Raw genomic sequence first — 26911 nt, forward strand, 5'->3', positions numbered from 1 at the left:
CTATTCGCAAAATTTTAAGGTTTCGAGGAACCAGAATATAATACACAAACACACGTTTTTATTTATTGAAATACTCACATTTTGGTGACCCAGAAAAGTATGTGGAACTTAAGTAAAATTAATTTCCAACTACGCTAGCAAAGTATATTAATTAACGTAAAATATATTGAACGTTTATTCTTATCACTGAAGCAGTTTTCTATTCTACGCGCCTAATAGCATTAAAGATATTTAGTTACAACTGTATTCGAAGTGTCAGAGTTATAACGAATGAATTGATAAGTGCAGACGTGCTTTTGTGCTAGGATTTACTTTTAGCGCCCTCTGATAGTTAAAATATAAAACAGAAAGATTTAAAAACTTAAACTAAACAAAGGGTAACACTGACAGGGTTTAGTTAACAGTTTTGATATTGCTGTATTGAAACTTTGTTCGTTGATAAATTGACAAACTACATTTCAGTGTCCAGCAACGTTCGGTAACGTCACAATAGCTGTTTATCCACAGTTGGTAAAATAGCGTCAGCTGGTAACGTTTAATAACGTATTCTAAACTGAGTGCGTAACTTTAACCCAAAAGTTGGAACTAATTTGACAAAATATTCTTAAAAGGCACTAACGCAAAAAATTGTAGAAAAGCGATTGTTTCTCTGAATCTCCTTTAGGAAATACGAACAATTATCAAAACTGATGCCAATAAAAATAAGTTTCTCAATTTGTTTAAGATGTTATTTTAACATATGAATCATTGAAAAACTACAATTAAATCTGGTCCCTTCTCACAGTTGTTGCTATATGAACAACTATAAGACTTACTATTTGAAACATATACATAATTTTACTTCCAAAATTTTCTTCTCAACTTGTTTTGTTAAAAAGAAATCTATATGCGTGAAAAGATATAGTGTAATGCATTCTCGTGTTTTCTGGCTATAAGAGAACTACAGGTAAAATTTCAAAATATAAATATAACCTTTTCTTATCTCTTTTATTGCTAGATTATGTGAGATTCATATGGTAACAAGGGGTGAAATCAATTTGTTAGAAAAACAAAGTTGTCTCTCAAGAACAAATATTTATCCTCACATAATATAAATACAACCAGTTGATGACTTATATTACAAATTCATCTAATGGTTGTCTGACTAAATTTACTGATTCAATACTAGGTACTTTCGTCTGATAATTATATGTAAAATAATTTTTGCAATTAATTATCTAAGTGTACTTGACAAAAGCTCAAGTAAATGTTCGGGCAGTTATAAGCTAAGACAGTTTGGTAATAATAATAAAAAAGACTGATATTCCAAGCAACAGTAATAAATTAAAATGATAATTAGCAGTATAAACTTCTATTGTATAAATCCTGCCACATGACCAGTGGGTTAAATAATTTTCGAACCTTCTCTGGCATTTTGAACACAACTCTATTTGACATTCATTTCTTAATATCAAACAAAATACAATTACTCCATAAACACTTATCGAAGATTTTCCCTCACAAAAATAAAGGTTATTCCTCACAAAGAAGTACTGTTTTTAGTGTTAGTTATCCACTGATAACAATCCTTTAATAAACATATATGCCGTACAATTTAGATGGTTTTTTTCAAATTAATTTTGTGTTCTAAAATGGACACAATTCATTGTTCATACCAGTGTAAAGGATGGACTGGTGGAGAGGTAAGGCAGTTAATACTTACAGTGCACAGTTACTACAGAGAATATACCTAGTGTTTACATCTACCAAGGATATGATAATAAAAGAATGTTTCATCTGACAATCGTTTTCTAATCACTAGCCTCTCCCGGCTGTTTATCAGTAATATTAAAAGCTACATTTATTATTATTATATAGATTACCCGAACGAAAGTCAAGAGTGTTTTCGTCAAAACTCCCACAACTAATCATTGTAGTATAATACCCTTCACAAACAATAATCTGTCAAAGTTCTTAAACTTTTGGTGCTAAATATAGAAAGAAGTGAAAAGAAGTTAAGTATTATGAGAAATAGAAGACAGTTTAGAAATGTGGACTTGTTTGAATTAAATCACAGCTTATTTCGGGAAGTACGATTCAACCAGCATGTTCAAACGTTCCTTTCCTCATTACCCTGGGGTAAAAGGGCAGTATACTTCACAATAAAACACACACACTCAATCTATTGATCCCATACGAAGCCTCATTAACTTGGTACATTTTTAAAGCAATCAGAGCACTGTTTGGACTAGATACTTTCAATAAGTTAGTTCATACTAAAATTGTACGGATTTAGACCATAATCCACTTTCCATCTATCTATTTTCCAAATATTTTCCAATCTCTACTTCGTCTCTATTATTCAAAAGAATTCTTACACCAGTTAAATTGTAAATTATTCATTAAATGTTTAACTTATCACAATTTTCTTTTGGATAAATACAAATTAATCTTGGATTTATATAACTGAATTTTGTTCAACTCCCTGAGAACATAGAAAAACAAATACTGTAAAATAAGTGGTTATACTCCTTCTGTAGCAACTGAATAAAAACCGAAATATTCACCATTCTATTCAAATGCGAACGTAGATCACGAGTTCCTTGTGCACAAGTTTAAATTTTCTATTAACTTTATTTTCGCATCAACTGAACCACTTTGATTTCAATGATGCTTTCCAAACATTATCACAGTTTTAAAATTACAAATTACATACGAATGTGTGAAAGAAAGGCTTCTCTTTCTCTCTCTCTTCAGCAATTGATAAAACGTGTTACTCGTGATAGGATTTTGATTTACTCAAAATATTACTTGTTATCATTAGCTGTCTTGATCTGACGAAATGTACTCGAACGCGTTGCACTCAACGACTGGGTAGCGCAGTTACATAACTATTTGTTTCTTGTCAGTCACTCATTTGCTTTGCTGGGTGAATATTATACCTCTCTGCGACAGTCTGAAATCTTATGTTACAGCTATAATTAATTCCTCTGTAGATTACGTTGACAAAAACCATTTTAGTATTACTTGTACTATTTTCTTCAGCACCATAATATGACCAGTGTATGAATACACACAACGTTGGCCGAGCATTCGATTTGACTACGTCTTTACTTATGAGTTTATATATATTGGAAGAAACATTATCAGCGTGCTCCACTCAATAAATTAGAAAACAGATTCTTTTGGGTGGTAATTCTTGTTCTCCTGGAACTACGAGTATTCTTTTTCTCAGAATATACACACACAGTAACTTGATCATCAGAAATCTCGTCTGCTAATTCTTTGGACCGGTAAAAAAATAGATCAGATTCTAAACAAACTTTACATATTTACACATCTGATGTTTTAGAGTCCTTTTCTTGCGCTTGCACAACTGATGATTGTCCAGTATCCTCCTTGGAGCTACAAACATCACTAGAGAGTTTGGGGTCTTTTTTCTCAGGGGAAGATAGAGCACCACCATAGGGGTTTATCAAGTCTTCTTCATCTGCGAGTTGAATATCACTCTGACTCCTCGAACTTTGAATTGATTGAATGGCGTTTGTTTGCTGTTCGAAAAGGGGAAAGAAATATTTAATATAAGAAATTCATATGTTTAACTTGCTGCCAATGGAAAAGTATTAATTATGATATTAAGGACCCACTCCGTAGACGATTTTGAAGACATTACATTATTTCTAAAGTTTGCTAGATTTAGATCTATTCAGTTACTTCATAGTTTTAAATAATCAGAAGATTCGTTGACCTAAAAGGCAACAAGTACAAAACTACAGTAATATGTTGCAATGATCTCAAACAACTGTTTTATTCATTTAAATAATTAAATAAATTAATATATATTTTGATATTTCTAAACTATGATTATTTACTTCAAACACAAATTAAAACAATTGCTGAAACATTAATTCGAACATAGTGTAATGAAGTGACCTTTTATTTTTCTCTTACCAATAGCAAACCACAACAAAACCATTTTGTCAGTCCCAATCATGGATTAGAAAAAAACACATCTTTTTTATCTTAAAATTTAACCATGTGATTAATTTAACATTAAATGGATCTCAAAACGCTACTTACACCTTCGAAAAGGTCACTTATTTATGTAATTTAATTTCATCACAAGGCTTCCAGTGTTATATCTCAACTTTCTTACAGATACACAGTTTATAATAACGCAAGGTTTATCACTTTATAAAAAAACAGCACATTAGTCCTTACAGTATTGTAAAAAGAAGAAATAAATATGCAACAGAAACTCAAAAGTAAAAACTCAAAGTAAAATAACTTTCTGCAACGAAATCAGGCTTTCTAGAAAGAGTTGCAAGCAAAGCAGTCAGAAATGTGATCCGAAATAAGTTACTACAGGTAGTACATCTTTTGTTAAACATAAATAAATATTATAGACTATTTTTGAAAAATAATTTAGCACAAAATATAAAAATAATAAAGACAAAAAACTCACAGCATTATAAAGCGAAAAATATTTACTGAAACGAATTATTTGCTTCTTTTCTACTCGCATGTTGGCAACGAAAGCATCAAATGAACGGTTTTTGTTCTTCAGGGGAATATGAAATTCCACTTTTCCCATATACTTATCTGTTAAATGTTTAAAGTTTTATAGAGTAATAAAATGTGGTTACCAGCAAAATCTACCAAAGATGTCAGTCCATTTTAAGTATTACAACACCAGAAGAAACAGATCAATGTGCCAAATAAATATCAAAAATTATAATTGGAAATTTCAAAGGAATTTAAAACTAAATGTTAAGTACAAAAGTTTTGATCAACCTTACAGTTGTCAAAGATCGTTACAATTTTATAAAGCTTGACAGTACACCAATTAGTGTATTTTATATTATAAAGTTTATAAGGCCTGGCAAGATTTTAGAACACAAATGCCAACATTGTAGCTTTGAAGCATAAAAAGTAAAATGCAAAACCAAATAGCGCATGCACCAACAAAAATGGCAAGCCAGAATATTTTCTTATTTGAAAAACTCCATTTAACCTGGTCTACGTCGGCAACCTGGGTTTGGGCCCGTAATGTGCTCCGATCTCTTCCATTCAGAGGGATTGGTGCTGTAACACACACTTCAAGGCAATTGTCTTTTAATTCATCAATACAGGTTATCTGTTGTTCGTCCTCCAATAACGGTTCTTCAAGCGATCTGTGTGAGAAGGGTTACAGTTTTGAACTTATTTGCATAACAAGCAGAAGCCGATGATTTCTATAGAAAAATTGATATCTAATAGAGCAGAAGAATAACTCATACAAGTACCTGACAGAGTATTGCAAGGAAACTCGTGTATGTGTATAATAAACATTCAATTCGAAGTGTTGTTTTGGTATGCACTTGTCTGTACTTTCAGCACTTATGTTATAATATGGTAAATGTTGAAGTACAATCAAACTGGAATGACATCATAATCATTATAATATGGTAAATGTTGAAGTACAATCAAACTGGAGTGACATCATAATCATTATAATATGGTAAATGTTGAAGTACAATCAAACTGGATTGACATCATAATCATATAGCTAATTTCATCATTGTTATGCTTACTCGGTAAATAACTTCCTGTGAGAGATGACTAATTGTGTCTTTTATATAGTTAGTCTCTGGTTATTTATGAAAACACACGTAATACATTTCAAGATAACAGGTAAAATAATTGCTATAATGACCATTTGGAAAATAATTAAAATACACTCAAATATAGGATTTGTATTTAGATAAAGGTAAATTTGTAAAACATAATAGATGTTAATTAAGTTTATAAGACATGTATGAGAATAGAGTTCCAAACCCACTTGATATGTTACTTCCTGATAGTTATTTACATATAACTTCTGCCAACTACAACTGAAGCAATTACATCAACTCCTGTGAACTTGGTATCAGTGTTCGTAAAATTCTGTTATTCGAATTTCAATATAAAATCTTTCTATTTTCAACTGCAGTTTTTTAAAACTTCAAATACTGACATAGGCATATAACATAAGTAATGTAAGTGGATATTAAGATACGTGGTGGAGGTTTTTGTCCCATTTCGCGTTCTACTTAATTCGTTAGATTTGTTTATATTATATATAAAAATAACCCATTCTGATTTAATTTGTTTATTTTAACGCAGAATCTCCTTTTCAACCAAAACCGGGAGTTACAAACAGTCATAAGACAAAGCACGGGGTTTATCAGACTTTATCAGAAACTTCCCATACATGAAGTGAATTTCTCCTCTCAAATCAAGTTATACGACCTTTTTTCTTTGTCTACTTAAGGTTGGAGACCTTTATTTTTAATTTATGATGTGTTTAGTTTGTTTTGTTTTTGAATTTCGTGCAAAGCTACACAAGGGCTATCTGCGCTAGCCGTCCCTAATTTAGCAGTGTAAGACTAGAGGGAAGGCAGCTAGTCATCACCACCCACCACCAACTCTTGGGCTACTCTTTTACCAACGAAAAGTGGGATTGACCGTCACCTAATAACGTCCTCACAGCTGAAAGGGCGAGCATGTTTGGTGCGACGTGGATTCGAACCCGCGACCCTCAGATTACAAGTCGAACGCCTTAAACCACTTGACCATGCCGGGCCATTTATGATGTGGCAGAAGGCTACCATCACTATTACTACTCTCCTTGTTAACATCAAAAATATATTTAAGCGCCTCCACAGTACATTTGGGCTTAATAGATGGATTTGTCTCGATAAGGGTTGTTAAAAAATCCATCGTTATTGCATCCATAGTGATGGAAAAGGATGGAAGTATAACATCTGAAACCTCGGTACATGCATGTAATCGAAGATTGATGACATAGCAAGGTTTCAGTTTCAGTAAGCAGGACTTGGAACTATCTGCTGAAGTTCTACTGGGTTCTGCTTTGAAAAACAGATGCAACGATGGTGAAAGAGGATGAAGGCACACGTAGCGGACCCACGGGTCACACAACAAGGAATACTTTAATATATTATGATTTTCTGCTTCTGATGTGGCATGTAATAATTCGATTAAAGTTTGTCCGATTTGGAAACTGAAAATTCCAATCGTCATTTCTCAAGGTATGCTGCATTCTATATCCGTTTTACCAAAATAAGATAAAAACCTGGATTTTATTTACGTCCTATCTCTGCCATCGATGCACCTTTGATTGAGATTATCCTGCATCAATTAAATTTATATTAAAAAAAGGTATACTCTTGAATATTTTATGTGGTTCGTGTACATTGTAAATAAAGAGTTAAAATGATTGTGAATATTGTGGTGTGCTTTGGGTGATTTACTCAATCAAAACAAAGTAGAAATGTCTAATTCCTATAATACGGCCCGGCATGGTCAGGTGAGTTAAGGCGTGCGACTCGTAATCTGTGAATCGCAGGTTCACATTTCCGTCGCACCAAACATGCTCGCCTTTTCAGCCGTAGGGGCGTTATAATGTTACGATCAATCCTACTATTCGTTGGTAAAAGAGTAGCCCAAGAATTGGCGGTAGGTGGTGATGACTAGCTGTCTTCCCTCTAGTCTTACACTGCTAAATTAGGGACGGCTAACGCAGATAGCCCTCGAGTAGCTTTGCGCGAATTTCAAAAAACAAACAATTCCTATAATTATCATTAACTTGGGTGATTTACTCACTTAAAATAAAGTAGAAATGTCTAACTCCTGTAACTATAATTCCCTTGGCTGATTTACTCACTCAAAACAAAATAGAAATGTCTAACTCCTATAATAATCACTCCCTTGAATATTAACTTTTGTCAAATATCGCTACAAGACGATGTGTTTTAGTTAAAGATACACGAGTTGTTGGAAAATGACAATTTGTGATTCACCCAATACGTTATTTTATTAGTTGGGAGAATTTATGTAATTATATAATGGTGATAGTTTTTGTGTTCCTCTGTTCTTTATCTAAATTGTTCATAAAATCTGTTACATTGTCTCAGATTTTGTTTACACATTTGGTAACCTTCTAATTCGGGAGTCTTGATTTCATAACATCCCCTGAACAGCGAATAAAGATTTCTCTAATTTAAATGGACAAACGAGATTATTGGAGTCTATTTGTGTTGTCATACATTTAATAGAAATCGATTAGAAGTTAAAAATTATTTTTACTTGGGTTTCTGAATTCCAATTTATCTGTTACTCAACTGATAAAAGCAGAAAAGTTGCACGAAATTGTTGATTCTGACTCAGCCCTTGTGCAGCTCATGTTAATATTTGCGATTCTCTGTATAACGATAAGTTTCACCACTGTAATACGTCTTGCTGTGGAGTTTCAGTTCATTGGAGCTACATATTCTAAACTGAAACGAATACTTTGCATCTTACCTTTCATTTCTGCTGTTTAGTTCCCAGGACATTTATAAACCCTCTTTTCGCTAGTATGTACGTACATGTCTTATTCTTAGCCTAATACGTATACAAGTAATGTTTATGTATCATAAGATGATGAAAGTCATCCTGGAAAATAAAATGAAAAAATTAAAAAACAACCAAAAAACTTAAAGTAGGCTAACCTCCCTAGATCCAGGCTCTGAGAAGATGGCTTAAGCCTTTTTTCCTCTGCAGGTGAAGGGGTGTGTAAACTGACAGCTCTCCGATAAGGTCTACACCTTACCCTGTCTAAACGGTTTTGCAATGAATGTGGTCGAAACTGCGAGTGAGAGGGTGCCACTTCAGCAACAGGCCGAACAGTATCGCCCTCTATAGATAATGAGGAGGAAGGAAGGCTGTCAGGCTGTACAAGTTTTGACAACATGTGCATTATTGTATGCAAATCGGTAGTGACACGTGTCTCGAGAGTTTGAACCTTCCTGTGTTAAAAATAAAACACAAGTGTTTCATCATTTTACAGGCGTATTTCGTAAAGTTACATCACAATAACAAATATAACACAAACCATACAGATAACTTACATCATCTAGTTAAGTTATAACCAGAAATGATCATTATTCCAAGTTCACCCGAATCGCATGCCTAACTGTTATCTATAATAAAATTTCGTATCTAGGAATGGGACAGTAAAAAACATTTTTTTTTTATCACAGCAACTCCCACCAACAAGACATTTTGGTTGATTTGAATAGAAATTGTCCAACACTAAAACTCCTGGCAACATAAATAAATATTTCTCTATTTTTGAACATATATTTCTTAAAATACAAACACTTTATGGCTGTTTCACTGGAAGGCTAGCTTTGACTTGCATTATTTATACTAGAAAAAATACAACAATATGATTCTCAAATAAAATATTATTCCAATAATAAATCCACTGGTTTTCAATGTTTCCATCTATTGCCATTTAACGCCTTAAATTTATGTCACAAGATTGGAAACTACCTGAAAACTGCCAAGTTCTATGTATTAATAAATCTAAAAATATAAAAAACATTAATCAAGCTTTGCATCGGATCTTTAAATGATAGCCAACAATATTCGACAGTGGTATTTTTACAATTTAGAAACAGAGGGAGCCATTCGACCTAATTTAAGTTTAAAAAATCAAGTATAAATTTTCTTTTTTAATTTCAATAAAAAACCCATATATAGTCTTAAATTCATAATTCATCTTTATTCAATAAATAAAAAAGATATCTAGCCACTCCACCTAACGTAAGTTTAAAAAATCAAGTATAAATTTTCTTTTTTAATTTCAGTAAAAAAATCCATATAAAAATCCACATATAGCCTTAACTTAGTAATTCATCTTCATTCAATAAATATGAAAGACATAATTTTTAACTTGCAGAAGTCAGCAAATAAATTGTTTCAACTTGTATCTGTGTAAATTGTACTTTTTAATTCAGACTAGAATCTACTAAAAAAACTACTACCTATAAACCTTTTTTAACGTTCCTTTGCAAGGATTTTATTTCCAGTTTGTACAATGATCTGTACCTTCGCGATATAGTGATATCAATCTAATTTCGACCTTGGTACTGGTTAAGATTCTTCTTACGTTCGACTTACCATTATAACTGTATCTTAAAACCACCATAAAGACCTTGGAAAGGCTTTCGCTATATGCTTTTTAACATATCTGAATAAAATGTACCACCTGTACTCTGATAATAAATCAAGTAGAAGATATTTTTGGGACGTTCTATATACTGATCTTACAGCTTCCGACAGTTGGTCTTCCGGCCCTTTGTACAGAGAGAATCTTATGTCGCTTTAATGGACTTAAATCTGCACGTGCAATACTGTTTAATTCAAAAGAACGTTATTACTTTTATCTGTAACAAACCATGTTCATATGTTTTTCGGCTACTTTCGGTAACAAGTCGGTGATAAACTGGTATAGGTGATTTTATAATCAAATAATAGATCTTCGTATTCGAAAGTTTTGTAAAGTAACCCTCGCAAAAAATGTCAGTTTTAGGTATCATCCGTATCTACAGATCGACACTTCTGTACCATGGGCTATTTGTGCTGTGCTCACTACTACTATCGAAATCCAGTTTTTAGCGTTTTAAGGCTTTAGATTTACCGCTGTACTACTGAAGAGCACGTATCATCATACTACAAGTGGATTACAACAGGATATACTGGGAGTTCACTGTGTGGTTATGGATCTGAAAGGATGAACAGGGTAAAGGAAATTGGATGCGCAAACTCTTATGACAGAGATCGCGCACAATTCTCTATATGATGACCATAAAAGTTCAATTCAAGCCGTGTAAAATACTTAGAAATAACCATAATTTATTACTTATTAAACTAATCTTATCATTATTAACTTTTAAAAATGTGATGATTTATAGGTTATTTTACAGATATGAGACCCCCTCGCTATGTATGAGAGTAATAGAAGCGGAACGTGGTCAACAATCTGACGACGTTTGAAGGATAGTGGAGAACACGTTGAGTAACTGCTTTTGTTTTTTTTAATTTCGCGCAAAGCTACTGGCTATCTGCACTAGCCGTCCCTAATTTAACAGTGTAAGACTAGAGGGAAGGAAGCTAGTCATCACCATCCACCGCCAACTCTTGGGCTACTCATTTACCAACGAATAGTGGGATTGACCGTCACATTATAATGCCCCCACAGCTGAAAAGGCGAGCATGTGTGGTGTGACGGGGATGCAAACCCGCGACCCTCAGATTACGAGTCGCATGCCTTAACCCACCTGGCCATGGCAAGCCCATTGAGTAACTAATTCTTCATTAAGGAGACCAGGTTTTTTTTTTTATAAAGCATTTAAGCTATATTTTCCCAACTGAATTAAACTGGTACAAACAAACATTAAACACTGGACTAATACGATAGTCTTTCACAAAGCAACAATGGGTAATATAACCAAGTAATTCATCAAAAATATGTACCAAGTTTAATTGATTTTTTATGAGCTTAATGTTCATTAATTATAAATGGTGTAACCATGACTATCATAAGCATTACAATAATTTTGTGTCAATTTACAATCGTCTTTATAAGAAGAAATAAAAGGAGAAAATTCACCTGCTGTTTACATTACAATCTGTATACCACAGTCATTGGGTCTTATGTTGTTAATCTACACCGCCCTAGGAGCGACTGTTTGTGCTAATATTCAAATCTCGTTGAAATAATATAAGAAAAGGTGAATATTTGATAAAAAGTATTTTTTCGAGGAAGTACTGCATGGGATTCTGCCGATATAAACTGTATAATGTTTTTTCAATATTAAATGTGGTAGCCTTTATTGGAAGAACACGTTTTTTCATACTGTATTTACAAATCACATCAATCAAGATATCGTGTTGTTAAAAGACTATGTTCATTTAAAATTGTGTTTTGTGATGAATAAATAGTTGCTATACATGCCATAGTTATTTGTATATTTGCCTGAATTTTGAATACCCACAGAGAGAAATTGTTAAGCATTACAATAATTTTGTGTCAATTTACGATCGTCTTATAAGAAGAAATAAGTGAAGAGAATTCACAGAAATTTTTAATGGATTTTTGTTTGTGATGCAATGTAATAGATGGCGCCACACTGTATTTATTATTTCAGGTACACACACACATACATACATACATACAAGTACGTCATTTATAACAAGAATACTTTCTGGTTGTATGAGAGAAGGGTTGTACACGAATTTAAAGCACAGAAAAAATATTTTGGTTTGCTGTTAAACACAAATATACACAATGCGCTATCTTTGCTCTGTTTACAATAGGTATGGAAACCCTTATTTTTAGTGTCATAAGCCATCAGACTTGTTTCTGATTCAGACGGCGCCAACTGGTTTGTTACGTGTCTTCTTTCATATCTTAAAAAGGGGTGAAGTATAAATTACACCAGTTAAAAACTGTAAAATAATTAGACAGTATTACTTAACAAAGCCGTGTATATTATAATAAAGTAAAAATGTTTACTACTTTCGTAGCGATTCATTTACACAGATTAAACTTAGTCACTTCTACATATAGAAGTTCTTTGGATGAAGTATATGGTAATTGTAGAAATACGGTTACATCTCTGGGCGACATGTTTAGGTCTCTCAAAAGTAGTAAGACTTTCAAGAATTAATCATAAATAATGTGAAAGTTTTATTTCAAATCTGTCAAACACAACTGAGCTCGGTGGTAAGAAAACAAACAAATGTGATGGTCTAGTGTTGGGCAATTTGAACGCGTCTTGCTTGGTCACGTTTTAAAACAGGGTGCCAGAATTGAAATACATTTCAAAACCTAACGACTACCTGTTATGGTAACAATACATCACAAACAATATTGCAGAAATTCGAGAAAAAGAAATTAAAAAAAACCTTAATAAACAACTAATTTGGCATTTAATCCTGATGAAAATAATTTGTCCAGATTTCAATGGCAACTACACAGAATTCATTGTTTCTCCGTTTTAAAAAAATATAGGTTTGGTTTGAATTCAATTTCGCACAAAACTAATCTAGGACTATATTCTTTAGCCTCTCTAACTTAGTAGTGATAACAAGAGAGAAAGCAGTTCGCAAACACCAATTCTTGGGCTACTCTTATTAACAGCTATTGGAATTGAGAGCCATATTATGACGTCTCCACGGATGTGACGGGGATTGGAACCCGAGACCCTCAGATAACGAGTTGAATGCTCTAAACGTAGGTCATGTTAGGTCAAAAATACAGACAGATGGAGTTACACAGTGGAACGGCTCATTCAACTGTCAATAATAATTGTTATCTGTCTTGATATAAGTATCCAGACGCTATCGATGAGCTAATGGGAAGGGGGAGGGAAGCAATAATTGTACTAACAAAATTACAGCACGTGGAGTATTTAACGTGTGTGTCAGTGCGCGAGTTCAAACTTACAAAACTGAAAAATGAAGCAACTTATAAGTTACCATGAAATTCCAAAATAGATTATCTGGATAAAGAGAATCGAAAGTGCCATTTTGACTTCTTTATCTGGAAATTTCACTTTCACCTAATAGCAGCGTGAGAAGATTGGTGAGCACATTCAACGTAATTTCAGTTTACTTGACACTTACCTTGATAAACTATCCAACTTTAAAAACATTTCTTCCATGTTATCTTCACACCAAAGGTATTCAACGGCTGAAAGACACAGGTTACACGAATTTCTTGAGGTTAAAATCACGTGACGAAATATCACGTGTTTCTTTCAAGATATTCTAAAGGAATTGCTAAAAAGCATCACTGGTTATGTGGTCAATAATCACGAATCCCTTTACAATATAAAATATATTATTTGGGTGTGTAAATCATCTAGCTGATTATTGCTATTAATTTTGACGTAACATAAGTACAAAAAATGTCATCCGACAAGAATGGTTACGTAGAAATCAGGAATGAAAGAGAAAATTGATAGTTTTTGAGTAGTAAAAAAAACACAAAAAAAACAGTAGTACCACAAATTATAATGATAAGATTGATAATTATAATTGATCAAAATGACTGAGAAATGTGAAAAAATGACATCGGAAATATGACAGCTGTAAAAAACACATACGGTGGTGAACACGTGGTTATGAGATACACACTAGCTGAGGAGCAAGTAAATGAAAACTGTTTGGGAGACTTTTTCACATCTCAGGGCGTTATATAGCAACGTAACAAAGTACTAACAGTAAAAGACAAAAATGTAATAAAGCATAGAAGCATATTAAGTGATACAAGCAATTATTAATGAAAAATAGTGATGCAAACAGAACCATAGGAGGATGGTCCATAAGTCATGAGAGTAGTGTTATAGATGTCCAAACATTTAGACGATTGTCCGTGGTCGGTTTCTGAATGTGAGCTTCAAAACGGTTTTATTTCTTTGTGTTTTTGTGTATAACATGCTCACAACAATACTTCAATATACAGTGTAAATGGTATACAATTCAAATTCTACATTTGAATAACTTAAAAATATATTAGCATAAAAGTTCTTCAGGTAGTTTAATAGTCTTTTGTGCACCTGAAGAAGGACACTCTGCTCAAATCGTCTTCTAATTTCCCTGAAAGGGTGCCAAAAGCCATTTGGATGGGCCACCTATTTTAACTAATTGCACCACTTGACAGTAGCATGATATCTGTCAGTCACTCAGTAGACACATATGAGGCATTTAACATCGCAGTATGTACTGTCGTAATATCAGTAAAACAAGCACAAGCCATGAATCACGAGAACTGTGTATTCTGTAATCTACAACATTGTACGAAACATAAACTTCTAAAGCATAAATAAAAATAGTTGCTATTCTTAATTTTGGTTGTATTTGCTTTTGAAACAGAACACTTTAGAGGACCTTGCATAAGAACATCTAACAAATACATATATATTTGAATGGTATAAATACTACGCTATAGCCCAGCCTATTTATTCTTGTGAAGTTTTATATATGTCAAAGCAAAATTTAATTTTTGTCCAAACTCATCAAATTGGCTTCATCTGATCTGACACGCACATTTCAATTGTATATAAAATGAAGGAAACTACTGTGTTCTCAATGGTGTATGTAGAAATATCGGGATTGATAACAAAATATGGTAGAACCTCATCAAGACATTGGACATTTCCATGATGTTTAGCACAACAGATTGGTTAGAAGACAGTTGATTAAACATAACGAGTCGTTACAGAGTGGCTATAAGTCTTACAAGTTGAGATTACAAGGATGTGAACTCGCTTTCATACTCGGAAGCTGTAACTGTGATTAGCGCTTAACAATCAGGAACTACAGATATTTGATAAGGAACATTTATATATTTCTAACATTACAAACCCTTCAACTTTAGAAAATTAACTTCGGATGTTAGTATTTCAACGAAAACATTAGATAACTTCAGCGACGAAAAACTAAGTTGAGCGAACTGAACAACCCAAATATTCATTCGCTTATCGCGAACCGTCGATAAAATATTCAGTTCCATACTAGATAGAAGACTCAATATTGTTTGTAAAACTTTTGTGTATAAATAATTATTTGTAATAACCGTTGTTACAAATTGTATTGTTTTTTGTATATTGAAATGTATTAGTGTAAAGAAAGAAAATTGTGTGACAAATATAATACACCTGATACGTATAAATATTCGTTTAACTTTATATTAAAATTTCCCTCTATTTGAAATCGTAATAAGTAGTATAATAAATTGGAGGCTCGACTGAGTTAAATTATATTGTGTAACAGAATATAAATGATTATGTGGGTATATCAGTCCCAAACATGCTTTTACCGTTACTACTGAAGATGGTATCACAAGACTCAAAAACATATGTCGTGTTTTTAGGTCATGTCCCTGTTTTTCATAACTATTTATTGTGTAAGGATTTTAACATTCTATTCCTTTTAACTATAAATAGATATTTTACGAAAGTATCGCTTTAAATCATTTATTTAAGAAATTACCTGACAGAACACAATATCTAATGAATGGACTGACAAGAACGCTCAAATTTGAATCTGATTGAGCATGTATGAGGTGATCTAAGACGTTTGACATCATGTGATTCATCTCCATAGCATCAAAAAACTTATTAACAAACGTTTTCTGGTCATTCACAGAGCTCCAAAGGAAGCACTATTATATTAGCAATAATAGGCCCATAAAATTTGCGAATCAACTTAAATGTCAGTTGTTTTATATTTAAAAAAAAAACACTTAGACATTACACCGACTTTATGTAGTGATCACAGTTTTATTTTGTCATAGCAAGAATATCGTAAACTCTGACCATCTATTAATTGTTTTGAGCAGCATAGGAATAAAATAATGGTAGAAATTTCGATTTGAGGGCTTTCGAAAAAAAACTCTGAAGACAACCGTACGTTCTTGGAAACTTCTGTTCCGATTCACCTACTCGAGGTTGTGGTATGGGCAAAACCTTCGGTACAGAACTTAAGCGACTACACGTTTTTTGTTTTACTGACCAAAAACACAAACAAACGCCCTGTCTCGGACTTAGAGTTCATAAAGGTGGGAAAGATCTATAAATCCAATGCCAAAAGAATTGGATGTGGATAAAAACGGAAACACCCCGAGAAAACCCACCTTCACTGGTAAGGCCCCAATCCGTAAGCAGTGCACTATTAAACACGAAAAATTAAAAAAAAAGAAACTTCGTTTGATGTATGGAGGCGACAGGAAAAAGGCATGACTGTAAGTTAATGGGGCATGGAATTTCTCAGATTTCGAGCTGCTCAGAGGAAGGAACTATGGTTGGAAAGAGATCTGTTCGAGGTTGAAATTTTCGCCGTCACTGACAGAGGGGCGATGGAAACTGACCAGTGTACTGTCAAATCAGGGGGTGGGCTCAAAAACATCGGTTAACACGTAACGTGATAATGAAGAAAATGATGCAAAAGATGCCAAAACTAAATTTTAAAATATTTCCAAGCTAGTTTATGATTCAGATACTGATGTCTAGTATCAGTAAAGTATGTTTTGTAATGAACATAAAAGTTCATGATTATAGGCACAAGTTGATAAAGTAATAGAAAAACGCAGTGGCTTACAGAATTCGTGCAGTTAATACTTGCTTAATCAAACTAGTAAGACTGAAGGATAAATTACTTATACCCTTAACTAACATGTTATCACTGTGATACATTATCACTACCGGGTCGATAATATTATTATACTAGCAAATGTCCATTGAAACAATTTAACGGTAAATTTGCTAAACCTAATGGTAAATAAAAAAAAGTGCACTCAACCTAATGTCTTATATCAGAGCGTGTACGCAATTTGATTGTCTAGTGGACCGTTTACAACCATCTTTTTTTCAATAAACTTGCTATTTTAATAACTAAAATTGAATTTCGTTTCTTCATTGAGCAAAGGAGACTGACTGCAATGCATTGTTAACAAAATTGTTTTGGTTTCGATGAAACGTCTGGATCCAGCACAATAAAGGCGCTCAGGTTCACTAGAAGGAAAGCATTTGTCAACATCATCCGCCAATTACTCTTAGGCTACTCTTTTTACCAACGAACAGTGGGACTGACCACCACTTAATAATGGCGGATGGCGGGTAGAGCGTTCTAACCAGACTGTTGCTAGTAATTAGGAGGTAGAAATCAACATGCACAGTTTATTTCGTGTCTTTCACTCTAAGTGAGAGCTTTGTCAAACTGCAGGAGTGTACAGATTTTAAAATGCCGTCCCCAGCAGAACCCCTGTACCTTTATTATCGTTAAACATGTATATATTACATTACACGAACCAAATGCTGCAAGTTCTAACGAATGCTACTTTAGCAGACCTATCTGTGTCTTACTTTAAAACATCTGACTTTTGATATCCCCCTCTCCCGCTGTACAATAAATACCTATATTTTGAGCACTGCATCTGCTTATGAACACAATTTCTAGATCACAAAATAGGAAATAACACTTAAAGCAGTGGTTCTTAACCCTGTTAGAGGTACTGAACCCCGGAAGTTTTGTACTTGCATTCACTGAACCCTTCGTAATTGGAAAAATAAAATATGATTTTTTCAAATTCAAAACATAAGTAGATATTTTATTATTGCACAATATGGGCCATGCATCAGTTGCACATAATATCGTTGTGTTCAAAGAACAAAACCAACAAAACATGAATTTCACACAAAAACATAACTCAATGAATATTTACTGCAAATCAATGTGACTTTTGCTGTTGCCTTTCAGAGGCAAGTTCAGAAATGCGCGGATTCACCTTGGTAAGTGCCACTCTCATATCATTTTCGCAACAAAGTCTGTTCCTATTCTTCGTTTTTATGTCTACCATCCTCGAAAAAGATTGCTCGCAAAGATACGTTGTAACAAACGGTATGAGTATCTCAAGGGCTTTCTTAGTAATAAAAAGGTACGCTACGATTTGGTGACCACCAAAACGTTGAGAGCGTTGTTGTTCTGAAACGTTGCTGTTGAATCTGGCTCTGCTGAAGTTCAATGATTTCGTCGAGGTATTTATCATTGACATCTGCTGTCGCAACACTAAACGTGAAACGCTGTCTCACCCATACTGGATATGACTCTCTGGTGGAGAAGTATCCGTCGAGACACTTTGCGAGCTCATCTAAGTGCATGGCAATTGCTTGCTTCAGTTCCCCGGGTACAGAAATGTCTCCGATTTCAGATGCATCTTCGATCTTACTTACACAGTCGTCCAGCAGGGGAAAGTTTGCGAAGTTATCATTTTCTGTTTGTCGTTTCCATAACAGTAGTTTTTCTTTTGAAAAGCCGTCAGGTTTTCTTCCGCTTCGACGATGTTGACTCCACCGCCTTGCATCTGTTGATTGAGAGCATTGAAGATATCGGCCATGTACGCCAAAATGAGAATGAACTCAGATTTTTCGAAGCAATCTACAAGACAATGTTGATGCTCTCGCAAAAACAGGGCTAATTCCACACGCATGGCAAAAACACGATTCAGCATCTTTTCCCCAGATAACCACTTAACGTTAGAATGGTACAAAAGTACCTTGAATTCAGAGCCCATTTAATTACACAGCTCTTTGAAGATGCGGTGCTTTAGGGAACTATTTCGCACAAAGTCCACATTCCACTCCAACTTTTAATACTTCTGCCAGTTTTGAAGGCAAGGTTTTTGTTGCCAACGCATGCCTGTGTAGAACACAGTGCGTTACAATGATGTGTGATGCATCGGCTTTCACCAGTGTACCAAAACCAGTGTTTCGTCCCAGCATAACTGGAGCTCCGTCCAAACAAACTGCAGAAACCATATCACACAAAAGATCGTTGTCTCTGAAGAAGTCATCCAGAAGTTTCTTCACGTCGGCTGCCTTAGTTGTTGTAGTAAGAGGCTTACAAAATAAAAATCTTTTATCTCGTCGTTCTTCACATAGCGCACGAATACAACAAGTTGGCTTAGACTGGAAACGTCGCTGGTCTCGTCGAGTTGAAGGCTGAATTTTGCTTGGCTTGAAATCAGATCTGCAACTATTTGAGCCAAGATCTCATCGCTCATGTCATCTATTCTGCTGCTGATGGTGTCATTTGAAAGAGGAATTTGAGATGATTTATTTTTAGCAGCTTTTCCCAGCATAATATTCGCCATCTTCAGCGAAGGTGGTTTTACGAGTGCCTCACCAATGGTGTGTGGTTTGCCCTGCTTTGCGATCAAGTACGCAACTTCATACGATGCTGTGAGGATCGGTTTGTCGACGGGTACAAAGCCGAGAACAGGCAAAGTAGCCTTTTCATCGAACCTGGGTTTCTTTACCTTGAATTCAGCAAGCGTTGTGTTCTTGTATTTCCCATCTCCATGCAGTTTTAGGGAGTGTTCTCTTAGTTTTGCCAGTGCTAGAACTAGAATTGCTCAACTTGGCATTGCAAATCATGCATTGAGGACGCTGACCCCCATCATGTTCCGTTATACACGTGAATCCATATTGTACGTATTAGTCCGACCACTTTCTGTTTTTGCTCGACATAGTTAGCATGAAGGGATTGAAAGATTGGGAAAAAATTACAAATGACTCACGATTACTACAGTCATAAGTCGACTGCTAAGCGCACGAAGTTCCCTACAGCACAGATATTAAGGCCAAGTGATGTGACGTGATCAGCCGCAGCCAATGATGGCCAAGTGGAGCATGACGTCACGAATCATACGAGTGGGGTGAACGGAACGAACACACACACACAGTGTGTGTATCTTGACCTCCGCCGAACCCCTGAGACTGACTCACCGAAACCCTAGGGTTCGATTGAACCCAGGTTAAAAACCACTGACTTAAAATGAACGCGAGCTAATCGATTCTACTAAAAACAGAATCAAAATAAAAACATTTATTGACTTTGCTGCCGTATGTTGTTACTTAACTGCTACAATTGGTCCTGTATGCTGGAACTATTTTCTATTAATTACAGGCTACCTTAAAAACCTGGTTTTGTTATATAAAAGTTAAGATCAATCAATTATTTTAATGCATTTTTCAAGAGTTTATCTTTAATTCCGAAAAAAAACGAACTGTCCAATTGTATTGTTGAAATAACAATGATTGGTGATTATTTAACTATGGTAAAAATTAATTATTTTTATGTGCTAAAACGCTTTACCTTTTACACAACTTATTTAACACAAGTCACAAATCAATATGTTTGATTTTTGCTTGTAGATGACTTTTTTAATTGCCTTTATAAAAGTAATCTCTTGTAACAGAAAAAAATAATTCAAAACCTTGAGTAAATTGTCGATTTTCATTTATGGAATAGAGTAACGTTTGCTGAGAAACTAAATTGTGACTGTTTCTCTAGAATAAGATATTCTGTGTTAAATCATTCCCCACTGATGGTTTAGTTAAGTAGTGAATTACAGCCTCGGTTGAGAGATTTTGTTGACCTCTTGTGGGATGCAAATATATCGATGGAGATTGTATGTATAGTATGTTTCTAACAGACACACGGAAGGAACACTACTGTTGTTTGAGAGGACTTAAACCGAGTACATAATGAAAAAGTGAATTTATCAAGTGGTGCTTCAAACTTATGTACAACCAAATCATGTTGGCTGTTAACGAAGTCCAATAAAATGAGCACCAACGTTTCCCACACGACTGGGAAACTGCACACTACTAAGTGGAACGTTTCGACTAGGTTGCCATAGAAACACAAACACCTACCTGCTAAGTGATTCTATTCTTGTTTCCAAGATGGTGAATTCTGGATGAGAAGGATATGGATTGGATGTTGCATCACCAGGGGATAGATGATTACACGGGAACGAGGATGATACAGGAATGGTTAAACTGGAACTACTTGGTGCTCGGGTGGCAACGTAAGTGTAGTCCGAGGCCATCTGGCCCGGCCCAGACGTACATCTTATGGTTTGGTCTGTTGTGGGGGGTATTATAGGTGATGTAGTGGCACTAGTCAAAAGAGGTGGTCGAGGAGCATCAGCAAAAGGCATAGAGACAGACTTTTTAACAGATGAGGAAGGAACACCTTGAAAAACTGCAATAGCAAATACACGTATCACAACATTACAAAGTGAGGAACAGGGAAGTTAAAGGAGGATATCAGATTACAAGTACAGCACAACGTAGGGCTGAAAGAAATCGGAGAGATAGCATGTTAACGTTCATTAATCATTGTGTTTTTATTTACTTTTTTGGGTTATTTATTGAAAGAATTTCTCTCAGCTAATTTTCCGATACCTAAAGTTCACAAGAAATTCCTACCTGCACATTAATGAAACCAAATAAATAATAGTTTTAAACATAAAACAATCTCATAATTAATAAGTAAACAAAAGCAGAGCATGCATGTCAAGTATTAAGTCAGAAATCATGCTTACAGGCTGAAACAAGAGTTATGTCTTTCACAGAAGTTAACAGATTGAATCTGAAAGAATATTACAAGTCATGTTTGTCAAGTTTTTATTATGAACTATGTTTCTAGACTAAATCAAGAGTCATGTCTTTCACAGAACTTAGTAGATCGCATCTTACGAGTTACATGTAGAGTTATATCTATAAACTAAGAGTTTTCATTTTATAAGAGTTTGAAAACTGAAAGTAATAACTGTTTACTGAAAGTTGTGGGTAGATAGATGAAAAAGGAAGTTCTCTTTGCTACAGTAGGAACAAATGAAATTAAGCACATATAGATATTACGGACATGCTAAAGAAGTAGTGAGGTGTTAGATCTAGAAACGTCACTAACATATAAGGTGAATTTTAAATATAAATACAGCAAAATGTAAATAACTGATCTACCTAAACAAGTAGTAACAAATCATTACTGTATGTACAGGAAGCATTTTAAATATCAAAATTCAACCACTTTAACCGTGAAAAAGGAAGTATTGTGTTAGTAAGGTAAGTGTTAACATTAAAAACAAGAATCAAACATTTACACCTTTCGTAAGCAACGTAATAAGAACTTTAAAGTTAGCTATATTTAGTTAGAAACTGATCCTGACTGTTGATGTCACAGTTAACTAATATATAATAATAAATGGTCGTGTCTGTCTATGATTGCTCTTTGTAATATAAGAAACCACTTTTATATGAGTTTTTAAGATGAGCTAGCGAAAAAGACATACATGCATGCGGATTAGTAACAATATCCAGATGCATACTCTCAGGATTCATTTACCATATATTCAAAATTTCAGGTTTCTAGGTTTTTTTTCATTATCACAGATTAATGTTAATTAACTGTAACCTCAACAATAAGTTTCAGTTTGTAACTAATAACTGTAGTAAAGAATTTCCATCTTTCATAAGCTATGTGATAATAAATATCAAATTAGTTAAATTTATGTATTAAATTAGTCTTAGTGAGCTCAAACATTAAGGTGTAAAGGTTAGTTTGAAACTACAGTTGTCCTCCTGAAAGTTTTGATGCAAGTTAATGACACAAGTTTTTATTCCTTTATCTTTTTTAATGTATTGAACAATATTGTAGAATGAAAAATTCCAGTTAGTTCAATGAAATGTTTTTAAGAGGTACAAATGACTTCAACAGACTATTACTACTGTATGTTATTAAATAATACCCAAACCATTGTCACTTCTCATAGGTAAATCAAGACGAACAGGACTCTCAGAGTTAGAGAATTTTTTAAACTTACTTGGTTCTGTAGGATCAACCTGAGCAACCTTATCTTTCTCAGCTTCATCCACTGAGCCGGCTTTGGATCCTGGCTGAAGGTATTTTCCATTTCCCGTTCCTTCTTCCATCCTTGTAACAGGACTTGTTGAACGAGACCGGGATACTGGCGTTCCTGAAGCTCCCCCGAACACCGCACTAGTCAGGTTGGTCACGCTAGAAATAGCACCTGCTGATTGAGAGATGAAAAAAGGTGAGTCGACACCGAAATATGCTGGCCAATAAACATTTATATGTACTTATTTCTTCTTTTATGAACGTAGTCAAACTCTCGTTTAAAATTCAGTGGTTTCCTATACGATACGAGATACAAACTGGTAATGAAGAATATATCGTGTATCTTTATTTAAAAACAAACAAACAAAATTCTTAGAAATATCTTGTAACTACGAATATTAGCTTCTAATTATTCGGAAGTATAATTTGAACCAGATTTTATACTAGGTGTGATAGTAAATAACATTCAGTAAAACAGCGTATGATCATAGATATCTTAAAGTCATCCACTGTACACAAATTCTTGTCGGAAAACACAGTTTTTAAAAGTTTTTCGAAACGTTTTCTTGTATAATGTCGATAAATCATTCTTTACTTTAACTTTTAAGGGAAAAACAACAACAGTTTTTACTGACACAGAGGGCTAGTACAAGGTTGGAGATTCAAGTAATATTTTGCCATTATATCTTTCTTGTATGTTGCAAACGATCTTAATAATTTGATTATTTCCAAACAGGCTTAATAACACAAAGGAAATGCTGGTTATGTGTAAACAGACTTAATAACACAAAACGGGTGTTGGTTAAATGCAAACAGACTTAACATAAAACAAGTGCTGGTTATGTGCAAACAGGGCTTAATAACATAAAACTAGTGTTGGTTATGTGTAAACAGGCTTAATAATATAAAACAGACGTTGGTTAGGTGTAAACAGGATTAATAATATAAAACAGATGTTGGTTAGGTGTAAACAGGCTTAATAACATAAAACAGGTGTTGGTTAGGTATAAACAGGCTTAATAACATAAAACAGATGTTGGTTAGGTGTAAACAGGCTTAATAACAAAATAGGTTTAATAAGGTTTAAAGAAAAAAAGTAATAAAAGTTGGTTAGTTTTGTCGAATTAATCCGCTTATTTCATAACACGATCGACGTCCCTTATAACAAATAAGGCAAAATTTCTTAACGTTGATTCGACAAAAAACACTTACCAGCAATGGAATGAATTGTACCATACCGCTTATCAGACCTGTCATTAAATTCTAAGTTTGCGGGAGTTACATCTCTGCCTGCCATATTCGGCGAAAACTCCAAGATTCCCGTCCCACTGTATCCCCTATCATCGTCTTCTTCAATCAGACCCATGATACCTTCTGAGGTATGACGTAAGGTTGACTGTCTCCGCCGTCTAGGACGGGGATATCGATATGCTGTAGCACGGGGATCTTCCACTACGATATAAATGTTTCATTATTAATTTATAATTACTTAGAACTAACACTTTATAAAATTATTACCATAATTAACATCCTGAATATTTATTTGAGCTCAATCTAATTGTATGCGATAACTATGTATTTATATAATCAACCCCAAGTAACCCACAAAAATGTTATAATACATCAGCTCTGAATGTAGCTCAAACACAAATTAGCATCTTATGAATAATTTATATAACCTTACTAACATATTTTAATTGATATTTTAAATTTTATTTTCTGAACAAATTTCTATAAGAATTTTGTAAAACGAAAAGAACTAAATATAATTATGAATTTTCAACTTTATGAAAAAATATCAGTGTAAATCTGTGACGAGACATTCATTTATGAAACGTTTCAACATTGTGTATAATAGTCAATGTACTGCAACAGTAAGTATACTTCTAAAATATTTCAACGTTGTGGACAGCAATCATTTATTGTCACCGTGTAGTTTTCCGAAAATTAATAAAAGGCTTTATCACTGTTAAAAAAATGAAAGTAGTGCATTATTGTGACAATCAATACACATACTTCTAAAAGACTTTGACTACCTATTCAGTACAGTTCTTAGAAAGTAAATATACCTCCAAAAGCCTTCAGGTTTGTGTAAAGTGATTGAAAATGCGCTAAGGAAATCTGCCAAGTTATGAAGAGGAAGAAAAACAAAAGTTGAATTTTGAAAGTCAAAAATTGATAAAGAGTGGACTTAGTAAGACTGGTGAAAACAAGATCCTTTGAGTTGTTTAAAGGAAAGTGAGGGAATTGGAGAAGATAAGTTAAAAGATAAAGATGGAAGAGAAGAAACATTAATCAAGAAATAGGGTTACGAAAACGAAGGTTAAGGAAATGCAGGACTAAAGAATAAAGATGGAAAAGTTTAGCAATTTGTGAAGAAATTTGACATTACTAGGTATACTAAAACTTAGTTGGAAAATAAAGCTATGAAAAGGTCAAATTACTGCTAGATTATAAGTGGATAGGCCAGGAAAAGGGGGAAGTCAGAAAAAAATTGTGGTGTAACTTTAATGTGAATAAGAAGAGAAATGACAGGAAATTAAAGTGAAATATGAGAATCTGTAGTCAGTTGTGATATCAAAAGGGTAAAAACAGGTACTGTTCATAATCATGAAAAAAAAGAAAAATTAATTGAGAAGTAGAAAATAAATTACAAAAAACATGAAGAAGGACAAATAACAGTGAGAAATATGAATGTCAAGTTCAGGTGGAAAATTACATTCTTGGAAAAGAAAAGGCAATTAATGAGATATGAGAAAAGGCATATCAAAAGATAACACATGTATATCTAAAAGGAAGAAAATACTGAAATGAATAGTATTTAACGGACAGAAAGTACCGAGTGATGCAAAGAAAGGGGTTGAAAATGGAGACTGGAAGTATATTGCAACAAAATAAAAATCAATTATAAATTATCACTATTGTAAATGAGAGAGCAAGTGAAGAGACTGAGAATTTTGAAGTAAGAGGGAGAGTACAGTCAGATAATTAACTATGTGGACTACACTAAAATTCAAATAAAAGAAGATACTGTAGAAGAAAATGATAAAGTAAAACTTTATGATGGAGTTAAATTGTTTGGAGGAGGAAAGAAGTCAAAGAGGGAAGACGATGGAAAGTGCAAAAAGAATTAAAAAAGATTGAAAGAATAAGTGTGTCAAGCAACAGAGAAAGAAAGAGAATGTAATTCTAAAAGTGAAGTTGAAAAACTAAGAAAAATATGTGGTAAGAAAGAGATAAAAACTTGTAAATAAAATATAAAGAGTGAAGAGTGCCATTGGAAGAAGGAAGAATAGGAAAAAAAATGACAAGAATGAAATGAAAAGGTTAAAGCAGAAAAAATTATGGAATTTTATAAAATACAACAGAAACAGAGGGACAGAATAGGGATAAATAAAAGAACTTGAATGGAAGAGGGGGAAGAGCATCTTATGAGTTTGTTGGCTGGTGTTAAAAATACGGAACAGTCAAAAAGAAAGTTTGGAAAATATAAAAAGAGATGACAGATCGGAAAGGGTAACATCACAGAAAGGAATTAAAAGATGGATAATTATAAAATAGTAGAGTGTCTGGACATGACAGAGCACAGAATGGTACATAGAATAGAATAAATTATTGAAGAGGTGAAACAAATATTAAATACAAATTGGAGAAGAGAAGGTTTACAAGTGAACTGATAATAATTGCAATATGTCCACTTTGTAAAGAAGGAGAAAAGCATAATAGAAATTATCGTCACAAAATATAACTAATCAATACCAGTAACAATTTATGTTGTATATCTGAAGAAAGAATAAATGGATGGATAAAAGATAAGAATATTTTTCTAGTGGGTTAAAATGATTTCTTG

At 33.7% G+C, this 26911-nt stretch overlaps 1 protein-coding gene across 1 annotated transcript in view; it reads right to left on the minus strand.

Moving 5' to 3' along the window:
- Positions 1–954: 954 nt before the first annotated feature.
- LOC143247917 (voltage-gated inwardly rectifying potassium channel KCNH6-like) overlaps positions 955–26911 on the minus strand; it is a 238310-nt gene continuing 212353 nt past the window's right edge. Inside the window, exons 14-19 of the mRNA XM_076496465.1 lie at positions 24274–24523; positions 23027–23236; positions 21072–21402; positions 8511–8807; positions 4994–5153; positions 955–3530 (exon numbers count right to left, since the gene is read on the minus strand). Of these exons, the coding sequence (XP_076352580.1) occupies positions 3312–3530; positions 4994–5153; positions 8511–8807; positions 21072–21402; positions 23027–23236; positions 24274–24523 (1467 nt within the window). The 3' untranslated portion in view covers positions 955–3311. The remainder of the gene's footprint in view (positions 3531–4993; positions 5154–8510; positions 8808–21071; positions 21403–23026; positions 23237–24273; positions 24524–26911) is intronic.

The sequence above is a fragment of the Tachypleus tridentatus genome, chromosome 3 (genome assembly GCF_004210375.1).
Source record: "Tachypleus tridentatus isolate NWPU-2018 chromosome 3, ASM421037v1, whole genome shotgun sequence".
In the NCBI taxonomy this organism is placed as follows: Eukaryota; Metazoa; Arthropoda; class Merostomata; order Xiphosura; family Limulidae; genus Tachypleus; species Tachypleus tridentatus.